Here is an 18,735-nt window from a genome sequence, read left to right on the forward strand (position 1 = left end):
CTCTTACTGTACATCAAGAGTTTTTGTTCTGTTGCTTAATTAGCCGTCTCCATCCCAGTAAAAGCTTTTTCTCAGAAAAATCATCATATGTACTCGTTCATTTTTGTGTTCTAGTTCCTGGAAGAGTGTATGGTATACAGTAAGCGCACAATAAGTATCAAGTGAATTGCACTGGTGACTAAGGAAAAGATAGGGACAGAGAGAACAAATAAAATGGTTATTCCTCCTCACCTTTTACTACTTTTGGTCAGGAGAGGGACGAGTATTTTGAGGAAGAAAGAAGGCATCTCATATGTAAAGGACAGAAATTGATCAAGAATTGACAGTATCTGAATTGTTATTAATGCTCACATTTCAAAAGTGACTGGAATAGGTGAAAGTTCATTTCCATGGAACTCAAAAGCTGTAATTCATTTTCCTAAGGAAAATTATTCCTTTAGGAGAAATTTCCAATTTTCTGCCACGTAAAAGAATTTTACGTCCAAATCCTACTCATCTCTTAATTCCCAGTTCAGGTGCCCTTCATTTCACCTACCCCCAAAAACTGGCACTCAATCTCTTCCGACTCTGAACTTCCATCTCACTTCACCTCCCCCTCTCGTAAGATACTGACCACAGGGGCGCCTGGGTGGCCCAGTCGGTTAAGCATCTGACTTCGGCTCTGGTCATGATCAAAAGGTTCATGAGTTCGAGCCCCACATCAGGCTCTGTGCGGAGGGCTCAGAGCCTGGAGCCTGCTTCAGATTCTGTTTCTCCCTCTCTCTGCCCCTTCCCCAGTTCTCTGTCTCTCAAAAATAAACATTAAAAACAAATTAAAAACAAAAAAAAGATACCGACCATAGTCAGCCTTGTTGCTGAGACACTTGTACTAAGTTCTGTAGGCAGTGAGATGGATGCATATCCTCCATGCTGCCGGCACATGCGTGCTCAGTAAATGCTTGAATAAATAATGAACTAATTCATAAAGAAATAAGCCTTCCCATAAGAACCAAGTACTCGCCTAGCATGAAAAATTTCTTAATTCAAAAAACAGGATAGCTCTGGAAGTCATGGGAACACAGGGGAAAGGCCAGCCGTACACTCAGATGTGTAATGTGTTAATAGCCCATACATTAGTCTCCAAAAACTTTGATTCTAACATGCATTCTGTCAGATTTTAATTTAAAGCACATGCTTCTTTCCATTTGTTTTGAGAATTTTGACATTTTTAGGGCTTTTTTTTTTTTAAAGTTTATTTGTTTATTTTGAGAGAAAGAGAGAGAGCAAGCTGCGGAGAAGGCCGGGGCGGGGGGGGGGGGGGGGGGGAGGCAGGGGGGGCAGAGACAGAATCCCAAGCAGGCTCTGTGCTGTCAGTGCAGAGCCTGATATGGGACTCGAACCCACAAGCTGTGAGATCATGACCTGAGCCGAAATCAAGAGTCGGATGCTTCGCTGACTGAGCCACCAAGGTGCCCTGGCATTTTTAGGACTTTTTTAAAAAGGTGCCTTTGCAGGGGACCTGGGTGGCTCGGTCAGTTGAGCAGCCAACTTCGGCTCAGATCACGGTCTCAGTTCGTGAGACATCAGGCCCGCTGCTGTCAGCCCACAGCCCGCTTTGGATCCTGTGTCCCCCTCTCTCTCTGCCCCTCCCCCATTTGTTTTCTCTCTCAAAAATAAACATTTAAAATTAGCATCTATTTTTTTTTAATATGAAATGTATTGTGAAATTGGTTTCCATACAACACCCATTGCTCATCCCAACAGGTGCCCTCCTCAATGCCCATCACCCACCCTCCCCTCCCTCCCACCCCCCATCAACCCTCAGTTTGTTCTCAGTTTTTAAGAGTCTCTTATGCTTTGGCTCTCTCCCTCTCTAATCTCTTTTTTTTTTTTTCTTCCCCTCCCCCATAGACTTCTGTTAAGTTTCTCAGGATCCTGAGAAAATTAGCCTCTATTCTTTAAAGAGACAGCTTCTCACTTATACTGAAGGACTCTCAGAAGGTGTAAGTCTAACATGATTCATTTGAATTCTCAAAGTCAAATTTGAATTTTGACCTGAATACACAGTTATAAATCCTAGTTTTAGACTAGAAATGCATGAGAACTGCATTTTCCTCTAGTGCTGGTTTTCACTTTTTGAAAATGCTTAAAGATAACGCCTTACAAGATTTTTTTTTTGGGGGGGTGGGGTCAGGGTCCTCTGAATCCTCTTTTTGACTTGACCTGGACCTTGGTCTCTGTCCAGTCTTCAGCCTGCCTACCCGTTTTTTGTGTGTGTTATTTTATTTTTGATAAAAGAATACTTCACATTGAACAATTCTGCAGCACAAGTATCTGAAAGCTAGCAAGACAATCCTTACTATATATGGGTCACTCGAACTGTCAAACCCTTAAACTGACTAAAACCCCAAGACTGTGTTAAGATTTTTTTCTAAAAAAAAAAAGACGAATGGTCTTTTGGGACAATGAAGAATATTTAGAATACAAAACCTAGCAATTTGGCTAATTTTAGCGAGCACCATATACACACAAGCATAAACGGAAAACGGGGCTACAAAAATTGCCTCCAGATGTAACTACTCTTATTTCATAAGAAGACCACCAAGAGATAGTCCCTTTAATTTAAATGTCAATGTGGCACGATCTCCTGATCAAGAACCAGCAGGGAGAACAAGGAGGGAAATTTTCCAAATTGCTAAGTGGGCTCCAAGCCTCATGGGAACCAATGCAAGAGAACACATTAATTCTTAAGGTCCAGGCTGCTGAGCATTACAGGGTCCAGTAGTCTGTCATGGGCTACGTGACAGTTTCTACTGGCAACTTAGCACTATCAAAGGGGGAAAAAAAAATTAAGATTTTGTTCACCTAGGTTCACACCTGCAACAGGATTATGACTTTTGCATGACTGTTTCATAAGGCTGTGCCAGTGCTACAGAGGTTATGCTTGTCAGAGTTTTTCTAATCAGCTTTCATGGCATTTGCCTATCACCACTGTGCTTCAAAAATTTACACTACACAAGTATATCTAGTCATGTACTCAATTAACTGAAATAGACCAAAGATTTAAAACTAGCTCATAGAAGGCTAGCCATTGAAAACAGTAATACAAACAGAGAAGTTCTAATCTTCTGCATATTTATGATCTAAGTCCCAAAGGGTATAAGGTTACAAAGGAAAATAAACATGATATTCACCAATAATCTGACAGTGTAAATGCCAGCCCTCATTTAAACATTTCTTCCCACTTAACACGTGCCCACTACGCTAATGTCATTGGTTTTCATCTTGGATGCCATCAAGATCACTGCAAAAATACAGGATTTGGGGCACCTGGGCAGCTCAGTCGGTTAAGCACCCAACTCTTGATTCTGGCTCAGGTCATGATCTCACTGTTCATTGAGCTCAAGCCCCACATCGGGCTCTGTGCTGACAACATGGGGCCTGCTTGGGATTCTCTGTCTCCCTCTCTCTGCCTCTTTCTCTCTCTCTCTCAAAAACAAAGAATAGATATTTTTTTAAAAAATACAGGATTTTACAAGGCTGACAAAACGTAATGTCAAAGAGCTGCTCAGTGGTGAGCAATGATGGTGGTGACCGAGCCTCTCTGAAAGAGGCCTGCTAGTCAACAACCAAGGAAAATATAACAAACCCAATAATACATTTCATTTCAAAAGGGAACAATCTGAATACTAAATTTTAAAAACAAACAATAAACAACTACTACTGAGAAACTAAAGACTTCAAATATTTTAGTTATTATCCACTGGAAAGTCAAAGTGTTATTATAAAACGTTGTCAGCAATTTTATGCAAATAAGGGAAAATTCAGCAGGATGCAGTCTTCATTCATGCTAAGAATTAGCACAGTTACAATTATAACCTGCAATGTTCTTGATTATATTTAAAATGTGGCCACAATTTGTATTTCCTTTTTCTAGATAAAGTTCTGATGACTTCCCTACCATTTCCTTGCTCTTTTCATACTCTTATTTAATGTGGATTAATTTCAATTGGCCTTTTCCTGCTCTCTATTACTAGAGAAGATGGATCTCAGAATAATAGCATCAATAAAGAAAGTTAACAGGACTCCAAACTTAACGGATAGTGAATCTATCTATGCTAGAAGTGGAACTAAAAATGCCTTTATTTCATAAAGACAACCAAAAAAATAAGCCACCAAAACAGAGAATACAAAGCACAGTAAGAATTGGATTTTATTTAATCTGAGAGCCAACTTCCCCTATCCCCAGTGCTTTGTGCATTAAGAAATTCAGTGTCATGAGGCCATCAAAGTTCTCCAGTAATTTTTACACCAAGGACATAGAGATGAAAAGGGGCGCCTAGGTGCCATAGTCGTTTGAGCACCTGACTTTGGCTCAGGTCATGATCTCACAGCTCATGGGTTCTAGCTCCACATCGGGCTCTGTGAGGGCAGCTCAGAGCCTGTACCCTGCTTCAGATTCTGTGTCTCCCTCTCTCTCTCTCTCTGTCTCCCTCTCTCTCTCTCTGCCCTCCCCCTCTTGCATTCTGTCTCTCTCTCAAAAATAAACCTTAAAAAAATTTTTTTAAATAGAGATGAAAACGAAATAGATAATACTAGGAAAACTGGATTTCTGCATGCAAAAGAATTAACCTAGACCCCTATCTCGCACCGTATATAAAAATTAACTCAAATTTTAAATCAAGGGGTAATTCCTCATAACTTTGGACTTGGCAATAGATTTTTAGATATGCCACCAAGAGCGTGAGCAACACGAGAAAAAACTGATAACTGACCTTCATCAAAATTAGAACTTTTGTAAAAAGGATATGATACAGCAAGTGAAAAGATAATTTACGCAATGGGGAAAAAATATTTGCAAAGTTGAAAATGTGGTAAATATCCGAAATATATAAAGAACTCCAAAACTCAACAAAAAGGCAATCTAATAAAAAAAAATTGGTAAAGGACTTGAATAGACATTTTGCCAAATAAGATACAGAGATGGTCAACGAGCATATGAAAAGATGCTCAACATCATTAGTCATCAGGGAAATACAAGTCAAAACCACAATGAGGTACCACTTCATACCTACTAGAATGGCTGCGATCAAAAATAATAGAATGAAACAAGTAGTCATGAGGATATAGACAATTTGGAACCCTCGTACGTTGCTGGAAGGACCGTAAAATGGTGCAGACCCCATGGGAAACATTTTGGTGCTTCCTCGCAAAGCTAAATGCAGAATTATTCCATATGCGGGAAATTCAGCTCTTAGGAATATACCCAAAAGAACTGAGATCAGGGACTCAAAACAGATACTTGTACAACAATGTACGTTGCAGCGCTATTCACAAGAGCCACCAGCTCTTGGGAGCATGCTTGGGAGCTTGGGAGCATCCAAGTGTCCATTCACAGATAAATGCAGAAACTACATGTAGCATATACACACAATAGAACATTATTCAGCCATGAAAGGGAATGAAGTTCTGGTACATGCCACAACGTGGATGAACCTTGAAACCATTCAGTGGTCTAAGTTAGTTACAAAGTGACAAATATTGGTGCCTGGGTGGCTCAGTTGGCTAAGCACAAAGTGGCAAATATTGTGTAACTCCATTTAAGTGAAATATTTAAAATAGTAATAATCTAGAGACAGAAAGTAGGATGGTGGTTGGGAAGAGCTGGGGGAAGGAGGAACAAGTGAAGTTACTGCTTAACAGACACAAACTTTCTGTTTGGGGTGATGAAACGGTTTTAGAAATGGTGGTGTTTGCACAGCACTCTGAATACACTTAAAGTCACTAAATTGTACAATTAAAATAGTTAAAATAGAAGCTTTTATATCAATTTCACCTGAAAGGAAAACTTAGCTAAAAAATAAACCACAAATGCATGATTAAACGTTGCACTCCTTACACCTAAAACAGGAATCACACTATTGCCATGAAGATTATAAAATGAGTCTCAAAATAAAAGACAAATATTCCACAGCGAATGAAAATTGCTGGCAAAATTCCTACATGGAATGACTGCTGGACATACAAAGTGTCCGCACAATTCCACGAGATACAGAACATTCAGCAACTTGTTTACCCAGCATTTGTGTAAAGACTATAATATAATCACAACAAGATGATACGTTAACTCTAACGACACAGCAGAGCAAATAGAGAATTTGTATGGTGTCCCCCCTGCACATGGTCTAGTCTGACTTACCTGCTTCTTTGTGTACAAACTTTTAACTGTCTCTAATTAACAGTATTTGTTGCAGCTGACTTTGTAATAAATAAAGCCACTCATTTGAAAAACTTAAAACAGATTCTTGGACTTTCGGTAACACGAGAGCATGCAATTTGGAAGAGTAACTGCTATCGTGTAGCATGCTAGTGGGCATTGACCTCAGGAGAAAACTATTAATAGGACAGAAGCGGAGACACTCCCTGTTCCTGTAAGAGCCAGTGTGAGAAAATACCGCTTAGTGACTTTTCCGTTTATCACTGAAAAGCCCATACTACATGAAAAAGACTTTTTCACTTCATTCATAAATACTTCATGAGCAGTAACAAGGATGAGAATTAAGGGTATGGATTCAGTTTAAGGAGCACATGCTGTGTGTACTATCACACACACAAAAAGGACCCAAATGCTAATTCGTACACTGTGTTTCGTTCACATGGAACATGAGCAGTCAACCACACGCCTAACGATCTTGATTTGCTGTGGAAGAGAACTGTAAAAATATAAATATGGTCAATTCAAAACTGCAGAATATACTTCATTTTGGAAACGAAAGTTAAAGACCATGATGGCTTTTCCATGATGGAATATACACACTGGCAAAGAGGAAAAATAACCACATTCATCTTTTAAATGAAAGATGAAAACAAAAACATTTTTAGGACACTGGCAAGGCCAACAAAGTCCATTTTGGTTATTTCAAAGGGCTTCTGGTGGTGGTATATTGCAATGATATATTCAAAATCTTTCGTAACTTGACTCTATCCCTTTAAGGATCAAACATCATGATTTAGATGTTGGAAATAAGGTTAATCAGATTTCCTAACAAGACTAACCTATGGTATAAACAATTTGAATGTTGGCCGAAAATTTTTAAAAGAACAGAACTTCTTATAACAAAATATGTATATGTATTACCAAGTTAAACCTTAATGAAGGCATGTAAGAAATCAGACAGAGTTCCACAAATTTATGAAAATGGACAAAAAGACAATTTACACACACACACACACGAATACTATACTACTCAGCCATAAAAAAATAAAAAGCTAGCCATTTGCAACTTGTATGAACCTTAAGGATATTAGGCTAAGTGAAAGAAGGCAGACAGAAAAAGACAACTATCTTATGATTTCACTTATTTGGAATCTAAGAACCAAACAAACAAAAGTCATAGATACGGAGAATACACTGATGGTTGCCAGAAGGGAAGAGGGTGGGGGGGGGGGGCAAGGGGTGAAATGACTTAAGGGGATCAAGAGGTACAAACTTCCAACTATAAAAGGAAGTCATGTACAGCACTGTGACATTAGTCAATAATAATGTATTGAAAATTTGAAAGTTGCTTTAAGAAAGTAAATCTTAAAAGTTCTCATTACAAAAAAAAATTCTGTGACTCTGAATGGAGAGAGATGTTAACGAGACTCAATGTGCTGCTTGCTTGGCAATATATACAAATGTCAAATCATGTTGTACACCTGAAACTGATAGGCCACATATCAAACATCCTTTAATATAATGAAAAAATGAAGGCAAATAAAACATGTTATGATACATTAAAAGAGAGAGTTTGAAGGCCATAAACCTTTATTTAATATAGGAGACTCTAAGTTGTTTGTTTTTTTTTAAACAGGTGAAAAATCATCTTGGGTGAGAAGGCTGAGTTGTGAGATGGGAGATTAGAACAAACAAATGGTAATATGGGAGGAACTCTAAATGAATATTGATAATATAAAGCAAAATAATGAGGTCTTCAAGGTTGGGGGGGGTTTAGAGAGAATTAAAATACATGATATAATAGCACTGAACTTGGGAGGGAAGTATACAAGGCAAAAGTGTTCTAAGATCCCCGGATTTTTCAGGATGATAATAAAGGTCCAGATTAAGACAGGATTTTATAATGAAGGATGCATGCTGTAATTTCTAAGGTAGTCACTAAAAGAACAGAAAGATAATGTATTAATTTCAAAACTGTGAAAAGGGAAAACCAAAATGAAAAAGGAAAACCCTAATCAATCCAAAAGAAAACACAAGAGAAAAAGAAACTTAGAAAAATTAGGATTAAAAAAACACAATATAGGTTAAGATTTTAAACTTTAAAAATCAGACATCATAACTAACTGAAGATTCTCCAGTTAGAAGCAAAGCCTGTCCAACTTACTACCTCAGAAAGCTCAAACTCTAATTCACAAAAGCTGTAAGACTGCGGGAATAGAGAGAGGGTCACAGTAAAAGGATAGAAAAAGATATATCATGGAAACGTTAACAGAAAAAAATATTTACTTTCAGATAAAATGTATTAAAAAGGCTTAATTTACCTGCAAAATAACAAATTTGTATTTAATAATAAATTTAAATATTATACAAAATTAAATATATGCAACAAAAACTGAACAGAACTACAAAAACATAGTCATAAAGGGAAACTTTTAAAAATACTTCTGTTGATAACTGAGAAAAGAAACAACAAATCAGTAAAAATACAGATGATTTGAGTAACTTAATTAAAAACCTTATCTGTAGGCTTATATAGAAGACTAAACTCAATGACTGCAGAATATACCTTCTTTTTAGACACAGAACACTTACAGAAATTGACTTTACAGCTGGCCATAAAGTCTAAACAAGTTCAAAGGACTGAAATAATGGAAATTAAGTTTTCTGACCACAAAGCCATTAAGGAAGAAATCAGGAACAAAAGATAAATTTAAAAAATTCTTATTTGTATGCTTAAGAAAATTCTAAATAACCAATTACAAAACAATTCTAAGGTAATAAAACCAGTACCTAGGGAGAAACAGCCTTAAATGTTAACATTTGGCAAAGAAGAAGGTTAAAATTTATGAACAAATGTTCATAACTAGAAAAAGAATAAGTCAGTGAAATAAAAACTAATATACAATGAAGAAAATTCATAAGGCCAAAAGTTATATATCTAAAAAGACTAATAAAATTGACAAAACTCTGGCAATATGAAGGAAAGAGAAGAAAAGACCATAATTACCAATACCAGGACCAAAAAGAAAAAAAACAAAACAAAACCACTAATATAGAAACCGCACACATAAAATAAAATTATGAGCAACTTTTTCAGATATTTGAAAATTTAGGTGAAATGGACCAAGTCTTAGAAAAATATAAACTAACTCAAGGATAAAGAGAAAACCTAAACATTCTTGTAATCTTTAAAATAATTACCAATATTCTTATCAAAAAGAAAATGTCCAAGCCCAGATAACCTAACAGGTAAATTCCACTAAAGTAAAAACTAATTTCAGTCTTTCACAAACTTGTCCACAGAAGAGTAAAGACTTCTCCCACCTCACTACATGAGACTAACATGATATTGTTAGAATGACAAAACAAAATTACAGGCTAAAGTCATTCATAAAAACATAAAGTTATAAATAAAATATGAGCAAACTAAATCCAGCAGATTATATGAACAAATTGGGTTTATCTCTAAAATACAAGTTGGTTTAATAGTCAAATATCAATGAAATTTGCTGTGTTGAGATTCACAGGACACAGATGGTCATTACAATACATACATAACAAGCACTTGACAAAATTCAATGGCTAGTCATTAAAAAAATCATTTTGCAAACTAAGAATAAATGGAAGCTTCCTTAATCCAGTAAAGGGCATATATGAAAAAATCTAGAGCAAATATGACAAAGAAGAAATGCTGAAGTAATTTCTTTTGAGAGCCAGAACTAAAAGCAAAGATGTTCACCATCACCGCTGTGATTCGACATTGTAACAAAGGTTCCAGATAGTAGCACAGCAAGCAAAGGGAAGCACAGTCTTTATTATGCCATGGTGGGCCAACTGGATACCCACATGGGAAAAATTAATATGGAGCCTTCACACCTTACAAACAAAAATCTGCAATATCAAAATCAAAATGGAAACTGAAAAGGGAATAACTTTTTTTTTTAATTTTTTTTTCAATGTTTTTTATTTATTTTTGGGACAGAGAGAGACAGAGCATGAATGGGGGAAGGGCAGAGAGAGAGGGAGACACAGAATCAGTAACAGGCTCCAGGCTCCGAGCCATCAGCCCAGAGCCCGACGCGGGGCTCGAACTCACGGACCGCGAGATCGTGACCTGGCTGAAGTCGGACGCTTAACCGACTGCGCCACCCAGGCGCCCCGGGAATAACTTTTTGATGGTAAGTTAAGGAAATACTTCATGAACACAATTCAGCAATCATTAACCTAAAGGAAAATGGTGCTCGACTGATTGGAAATTAATGACTTCTGCACATAGAACAGGGGAGGAAAGCGCAAAAATGAGAAGACTAGTCATAGAACAAGAGAAGGTGCTTGTAACACATATAACTAATCCAATTCATATGACATAATTCCACTTATAAAGTTCAACAAGCAAAATTAAACTATATGGCCTAGGGAGCTTACATAAATCATAAACTATGTTTTATATAGAGTGTAAAATTGCAACCTTTTGTTTTTTGGGTTTTTTTTTTTAATGTCCATCTCTAAGGAGGTTGAGGTGATTGTGAAAAGAAGAAATACCCAGGCTGCTTTCAGGATGCTTGATTTCTTGAACCAGATGGTGATCACGTGGATGTTGGCATTGTAACCAGTTTTAGAACTATCTTATAAAAGTTTTATGTGTTTTTCTGTATATATATTTCATATTATATGATTTTTGGAAAAAAACCATACTTAATGAATTTATAAAACTAAAACTAACATAGGTACTATGCACAAAAGGAATGATTTCATAAGATTAAAAAAAAGAACGGCACTATCAGAGGAATAAAAACAAGGTCAACTCTCTAGTTCATAAAAGTTGTTTCCCATGAGGTACAGGTTAATGACATGTACCTGGAACCGATTAATTTAAGTAAATGGATGACGGCGGCCAGGTTTCTCACTGTTGGGGGTGGGAATTTACAAATAAGAAAGGGAAGAAGGCAAAAATGATCCATTTGCTAATTTCAGTTGGCAACATCTGTAAGAATTCACGTTTAGCTTAATATAGTTATAGCTGATTGCACACAAAAATGTTTATAATGATGTGTGTATCTACATGGGTTAGTGTAGATGTATGTATTTCTTTGCTCTGACATATGAGAAGACCTGAAAGAAACAACACTCTGATAGCCATATGCAAACCATCACCCAGATCCTGGGTTCTAATCCCATTCCCCAGTAAAAGGCGGTAGGGTCTCCCTAGCGAAATAGTTGATTCCAGGACTGGAGCACTGTAAAATGAGCCTGGGACATCTTGTAGTGCCAAAAGGAAAGAAACAAGCAGGCCCACATTGACAGGAGAACATCAAAGGGGCCAAACCTGGAATGACTGGAACAACAAAATAAATTTTGTATTGGATTATAGCCCAAAATATCAATAAATATCCATGAGTCCATACTGATACGAATAAATGAATAAATAAATAGGAGAAAAGAGACAAAATATTCCAAATATTTTATACAGAAACTTTAGCCTAAAGGAGGGAGAACATAACACACAGTGTAGACTGCACAGTACGGTACAGTGTGGAAAGAATGGAAAAAGAGAAATCTGACAAATACTACTTTAGCCAGTTGACCAACATCAATAGTCATAAATCAAGTTGAGAGTATATACCCTTGATATGATAGCAATGGCACTTAAATCAGACAAATTCTAACAGAGGGGAATTCTATAGCATACCTGACTAGAGCTCCTAAGAACTGTCAGGGTCACCAAAGACAAAAAAAAAAAAAAAAAAAGTCAGAAACCCTCACAGCCAAGAGGAGCCGAATAAGACCATGACAATCAAATGTAATGGGAGATCCTGGAGCAAAAAAAAAACAAAAAACAAACAAAAAAAGACATTAGGAGAAAACAAAGAAAATCTGAATAAAGTATAGATTTTAGTTAACAATAGGGTTTCAATATTGATTCACTAATTGAAGTGAATGTGCCAAACTAAGGTAAGATGTTAATCAGGGAAACAAGGTATAAGGTATACTGGAACTCTCAGTATTATCTTCATAATCTCTCTGCAAATCTAAAAAATAAAGTCCATTGAAATTAAAAAAAAAAAAAAAAAACAAGAAAGAAAATCCAGAACATATATTGGTGAAAAATGGAGGGGATATTACAAATTTATGTCAAAAGAATGGACTACTGAATAAGTTATTTGGGGACTACTGGTTGTTCATGTGGGAAATAAAATTAGACAATTATTATTTCACTCCACATATAAATTACAGTTGGACTAAAATTCCAAATGTATACAAACAAACTGTGTTAATTATTGGAAAAAAAAATCTTAGAGAATATCTTCATGACCTTGCAGTAGGTAGGAAAGCACAAAGAAAAAAAAAAAAAAAAGCATTAACCATACAGAAAAGATTGATTTGCCCACATAAAAGTTTTCAACTTCAATAAAAGAAATACTATTTAAGAAAAAAAGGACAAAAGGGAAAGGATGTGAATTGACAAATCAGAGGAATAAATGGCCATTAAAAGAATGGAAATCTGCTCAATATCAGGAGTAATGCACATTCAACACTTAAGATACCATGTTTTATCCATCAAATGGGCAAAAATTATCAAGGCTTATGATATCGAAGCTTGACAAGAATATGGGGGAAAGAATCCCCAATGTACTGTCCATGGGATCATTAAGTGCCTTAACCACTCTGGAGGACAATTTGATAACATCCACTAAATATTCCCATCTTTTTTCCCAAAATATTATAAAAGAAGCAAAACCAGGGTTTTCATCAACAGAAGTATGGTTCATTACACTGTGATACTACAGAAAAGTATGCCTTAGTTTAAAAGAATGAGGTAGATACATAAATGGTTGTATAGATAGAGAGGTCATATATACACACACACACACACACACACACACACGTATACACACACACATACACACACATGTATATATACCCACACGTATATATACATCGTATACATATATATACACACATGCGTGTATATATATACACGTGTGTATATACACACGTGTGTATTGTGTATATACACACGTGTGTATTGTGTATATACACACGTGTGTATTGTGTATATACACACGTGTGTATTGTGTATATACACACGTGTGTATATATACACATATGTATACATACACACACACACACACCCCGTGGAATTCCAGCTCTGAGATCTTACTTGATATAGGAAAAAAGGTTCTAGAACAATCCAGAGTAGAACAGAATCTGATTAAAAAGGAACAAAGACATAAAACAACACACTTATGTACATCCGTGTGTAAGTGTTTAATGTATACAACATTCTTGAAGGATACTCATCAAATGAGAAAGAAAATGAGACTGGGGCAGAGAATGGGTGGGTAATTAAGAATTCCTTTCTTTTTTTATCTATGCATCTTTGACAACGACGATGTTTTTATATATTACCTGTGTAATTGCACTTTTTTCCCTTGGTGAAATCAGTAGAAAAGGGGAGGAAGAAGTGGTATAAGCTTTACACTGAAAGTATAGTCCCACACGAGGACTATGTGCATCAGGGGCTGCTGGGAGCCACTCCCCTGCCACCCGAGCTTCTGCTTCTGCCCTTCGGTTACGCTCTCTAGCTCTGTACCCAGGAGAGGACGTTGCTAAGCAACCCTGCTTAGGGTAAAAATGACCCCTGACTGGCAAACTGCATCTGGTCTGCAAGGGACTAGAAGGGAACCATAAGCATCTGATGCGTGCACCATACTTTGGAACTTCCCTGAATGCTGTGACTCTTGGAGCAGGTCTTCTCTGCTGGACTCAAGCCTTGTTGGGCATACAGGTCAAAAAATATCACAAAGCCAGGTGTGAATGACACAGGCACTTTAGATCCGCATCAAGGGAGCCAACTACGTGTGGAAAAGTCCTTTTTAAATTCTGAATAGCCTCTGCTATTTTCATGACTGACCCTTCAACTGCCCCATAAACTATAAATACTCCATTTTAATCATTCCTTAAGAAAGATGTAAGCAACAATATTTTGCATTCAATTAAACTAAGGCATTTTTGGCGAACAGCAAGGCATGAAACTTATTCATTACATAACTGTAGTAAATTTATGGCTCAAATAAATTTTATCTATAATTTCCCAAACCACTATGGAAAGTTAAATCATTCATTTTATATAGTAGAACACAATGTGGGACTTTATAAAAACTAAAACGAATAAAAAAAAATTTTCCAAAGGAGCTGGCTTCCAAGTTAATGTCTTGAGAAAAAAAGATTTTCAGGTATTTAAACATCAAAATTACTTCCTCAGAAAAACTAACCCTCAGTGTAAATTACAGTGGAAAAAAATCATTACTGATGGATAAAGATGAGACAAAACTTGCCAAAACGTAAGGATGGATATGCTTGAAATAACAAGAATATTTCCAAATTTGTGATTCAGCTTTGTGAAAATCATGGTACCAGTAACTGCCCACACTGAGACCACTATCTCAGCTGCTTACAGAACGGCAGTGATGGAACCAAATTCAGTACGGTCAGTGCAACATACAAGACGTTCTTTTTAGTCACATACCATGCCATTCTTTTGAGAGGTCTTAAAAGTACAAGGCATAGCTCCCCCACCCCACTCACATTGTTTTAACAGCTCTGGGGGGCACCTGCGTGGCTCAGTCCATTAAGCATCCGACTCTTAATTTCGGCTCAGGTCATGATCCCCGAGTCTTGGGATTGGCCATGCAGCCTGCTTAAAATACTCTCTCCCTCTCCCCAAAAAAAAAAGTTCTGGGAAGGGTTCATGAATCTACATTTTTAACAAGTGCTGATTCTCAGACCTATAAATACAGAGAACAAACTGATGGTTTCCAGAGGGGAAGTGGGTAGAGGGTGGGCAAAATGGACGAAGGGTAGTGGAGACACAGGCTTCTAGTTAAGGAATGAGTAAGTCACGGGAATAAAAGACACCGCATAGGAATATAGTCAATGATACTATATGGTGTCACTGTATGGTGACAGATGGCAGCTATACTTGTAGTCAGTGGACACAGCTTAACATATAGAGAGGCTGAGTCACTGTATTGTAAAGCTGGAACTAATGTAACATCATATGTCAAGCATACTCTGAAAACTTTTTTTAATTAAAACCAAAGAGTGCTGATTCCGGGGAACCTCAGAACAGGACCTCAAAGGGGCACTGACCTCCTTCACCCGCCTCCTGAAACAGGCCGGAAGGAAGAGGACTTTACACATACATGTGGTTTTTTTCTTTCTTGGAACTCTTTATTCTAAGTATCACTAAATCTTACAACAGATAGGAAGGTGAAATATGCTTGTTTTAACTGAATCCCTTAATGACATATCAACTTCAGGATAGTTGGTTGCCATCCCCCCACCCCCTCCGGTGACAGGAAGAAAGAAAATGCAAGAATGGGGTAGGGACAATATTGTATTTCTTAAAGGAAAACAGTGCCAGGTCTAAAGGTTATTAAACCTGAGTGAAGAGTACCAGGAGTATCATGGGATTTGCCATACTTTATTGCATGCTTAAAATATTCGCTTGTTTTTTTTTTTAATTTTTTTTTAACATTTTTTATTTATTTTTGGGACAGACAGAGACAGAGCATGAACGGGGGAGGGGCAGAGAGAGAGGGAGACACAGAATCGGAAACAGGCTCCAGGCTCCAAGCCATCAGCCCAGAGCCTGACGCGGGGCTCGAACTCACGGACCGCGAGATCGTGACCTGGCTGAAGTCGGACGCTTAACCAACTGCGCCACCCAGGCGCCCCATCGCTTGTTTTTTTTAAAGAAATTTAAATGCATGGCATTATCACAAAGGGGAAGACCATATAAGAGCATCAGCACAAGCCATCGCTACCAGGAGAAAGCAGTGTTCAGTCAAGGTCCTCTGACGACGTTTACCTTGGAAGGAGGCATCCTAGTTGCTTTTGTGCCCCTCTTGCTGGTTACGGAAAAACAGGCATGATCTGTTCGCACTTACTGAAAGCAATGCTGTTTTTCACTGCGAACAAGAAAATGCAAGGACGGAAGGAAAACCGCCCTCTTGGTTCACATACCTGTGTCACTACCAGACCCTGTTGACAACGCCGGCATGATGCAAGCCGCAGGCTGGGACAACGCACACCAAACGCTCTCCACTTAGAAAGCCACAGGGGAGTCCAGGTCCGTGGCCAACAGCCACGCTGTCGACCAAGATTTATCGTGCAGGCCGTTTCTAAAAAGAGAAGAAACGCTTTAAAAATAATAATAATAGGGGAGACTACCAAACTGCGACATTCTGCAACTAACTCAAAATTCTTATTCCAACACACTTACCAGAAAGATCAGATCTTCCAAAGTTTACACGTCTCCACTATGTGTAAATATTAAATGTGGGAGTTTTTTATCTTGATGGGAGGTTTCTAATTAAAACCGTTAAAGTTCCTCATACATGTATCAAGGCTTCCTTAAAGATTTTCACAGTTGGAGTGCTGAATGCACAGACTGAGAACTTAAAGATTTTTACGCCAATGCTATCCTAAAATCCTTTGCCTCTATTATTGCGATCCCACGCTATCTTCCTAATGCAGAACAGAGACTCTATAGACTGTCAACAACTTATACGTAATTGTAATTTTTTCAACAGCTCGTCCTAATAAGACAACTGCAGAGTTCTCTGCCTGAAAGCTGCGAAATCACCCTGAAAAACTACTAGAATTGACGATGTTAGAGATTCACAGAAGTGTTCGTAATCTCAACGAAACCTACCAATCTGAGCTAACGTATGAAAGTAAATTCTTTTAGTAAAAACTAAGCTTTGATGCACCTTTGAAAAATATCCATTTTTTTTCAAAAGCTGTTTTCACCAAGGTTTATCCTGAAATAATTAGCAAGGCGCTATTGAATAGTAGCTAAAGAGCAAGGACTCCAGAGTTTGACTTGACCTTTCATTCGGCTGAGTCTGTGATCTTGGACAAGTTATTGAACCTTATTGTGCCCTAATTTCCTTACATACAAACGGAGAGAACAGCACTTCAGGACTGTTTGATAATTATACACGCTAAGGCTCGCAACACAGCATCTGGCACATAACAAGCAAACAAGAAACGCTGGCCGTTATAACTGGAGTTGTTTAGCTCAAGCAGTAAGATTATAAAATGCAAACATAAAAGAAAGTAGCAAGATTAAAATTTACGTTGGCCTGACACCCGGGAGAAGGCCATGTGGTTTAAATTTAGACCGCGGCTGCCTAATCACGGAAAAATACACTACATTTACACTTTTTAGAAATCAGAAGACCCACACAATGCGTTTAGGTCCATTTTTTAGTGCATTTTCCCCAGTTCTCTATAAAGCAAAGTCAGTAATTTAAAAGCATATTTTAACATATATTAACAAGAAAAACAGATATTGTAAACACTCGAAAAACTGGCTCACTTCAATTCATAAAGCCTTTAAGTTGCTGATTCATATTACAGAGTAAGGAAAAATGAACTTGCCAAACTTCACTTGAAAAAGTCCAACCTGTAAAATTCTATTAAGACCTTCTAAATTAGCTATTTAATTATCAAAGTGAACTTTAGTATGAAAAAACTCACCAGACTCTCTTGAACCAGACTATCTGTTGGAACGGCCTGCATTTTGTTTCGTATTAGGAAGGCTGGCAAAGTTAAAATATGCAGACGTATCCATACAGAGAAGACTATTAATTAAAAATGTAACAGCAGTTATTTTCAATACCAAATGAAAATATAAATCACTAAGCTAAAAATAAGAGAAAAAGACTTAAGTGTCACTAACGCCCACCCATGAGGCTGTTTTCCCCAATAATTTTAAAACGTAACTCTGCCTTTGCTTTCATAAATGATTCGAAACAATCAGGATTAAAATTCAGCTACATACAAGTGTTGGTTAATTGGAACTCAAAAAAAAAAAAAAAAACAGACCATAATTTCAAGAAAGCATTCAATAAGACTTCTCTGTTTTGCTGAGAAAAAAGGAGGAAAGGGCTGAAATTTGGAAAGTGTAGGCACACACCTTTCTCCCATTAAGGCAATATGGACACGTATGTGGGTAGACAGCTATCACATGTGTGTGTAGATAACTTAAGCTCTTTATGCCATAAGTCATAATTTCAATGGTACAGATTGTTTAACTATAGAAATATATATACGATACAGTTTATACCCTGCAAACTACCACTTTCCTCACACCTTAGAGAACTTACAATGCTTCACTTTTATAAATCGCCAACACTGTATAATAAGTGATCTTCTGCTTATATCAAACATTCTAGCGATACTAAGACAACCTCACATTCCCACATCAAAACAACACCCTTCTGAGTTGATGCTGCTGGACATATAAAGCCACTTATGAAAGGCCTTAGCATTTCGCATTTTTTATTTCATAATGAACACTTGCGGTTAAATTTTTCCAAAGCCGTATCACCTAAGAAATATACGCTACAAAGTAATTATCTTCTCAGAACATATGTAAGTATATTAATAAAAAATGGCTTGATAAAATCCCAGCCAGTAAAATGCTTACTATTTTGTGGAATGAAGCAGAGTTGCTGGGTTTAACT

General features: G+C 37.2%; 1 protein-coding gene across 4 annotated transcripts in view; it reads right to left on the reverse strand.

Moving 5' to 3' along the window:
- The window catches only part of MPP7 (MAGUK p55 scaffold protein 7), a 290,238-nt gene that overhangs the window by 193,381 nt on the left and 78,122 nt on the right, over window positions 1-18,735 (reverse strand). For all 4 annotated transcript variants that reach the window (XM_027073705.2, XM_053225441.1, XM_053225440.1 and 1 more), the window contains exon 2: window positions 16,226-16,383. In XM_027073705.2, the coding sequence (XP_026929506.1) occupies window positions 16,226-16,262 (37 nt within the window). In that variant the 5' untranslated portion in view covers window positions 16,263-16,383. The remainder of the gene's footprint in view (window positions 1-16,225; window positions 16,384-18,735) is intronic.

This window comes from Acinonyx jubatus, chromosome B4 (genome assembly GCF_027475565.1).
Source record: "Acinonyx jubatus isolate Ajub_Pintada_27869175 chromosome B4, VMU_Ajub_asm_v1.0, whole genome shotgun sequence".
Lineage (NCBI taxonomy): Eukaryota > Metazoa > Chordata > Mammalia > Carnivora > Felidae > Acinonyx > Acinonyx jubatus.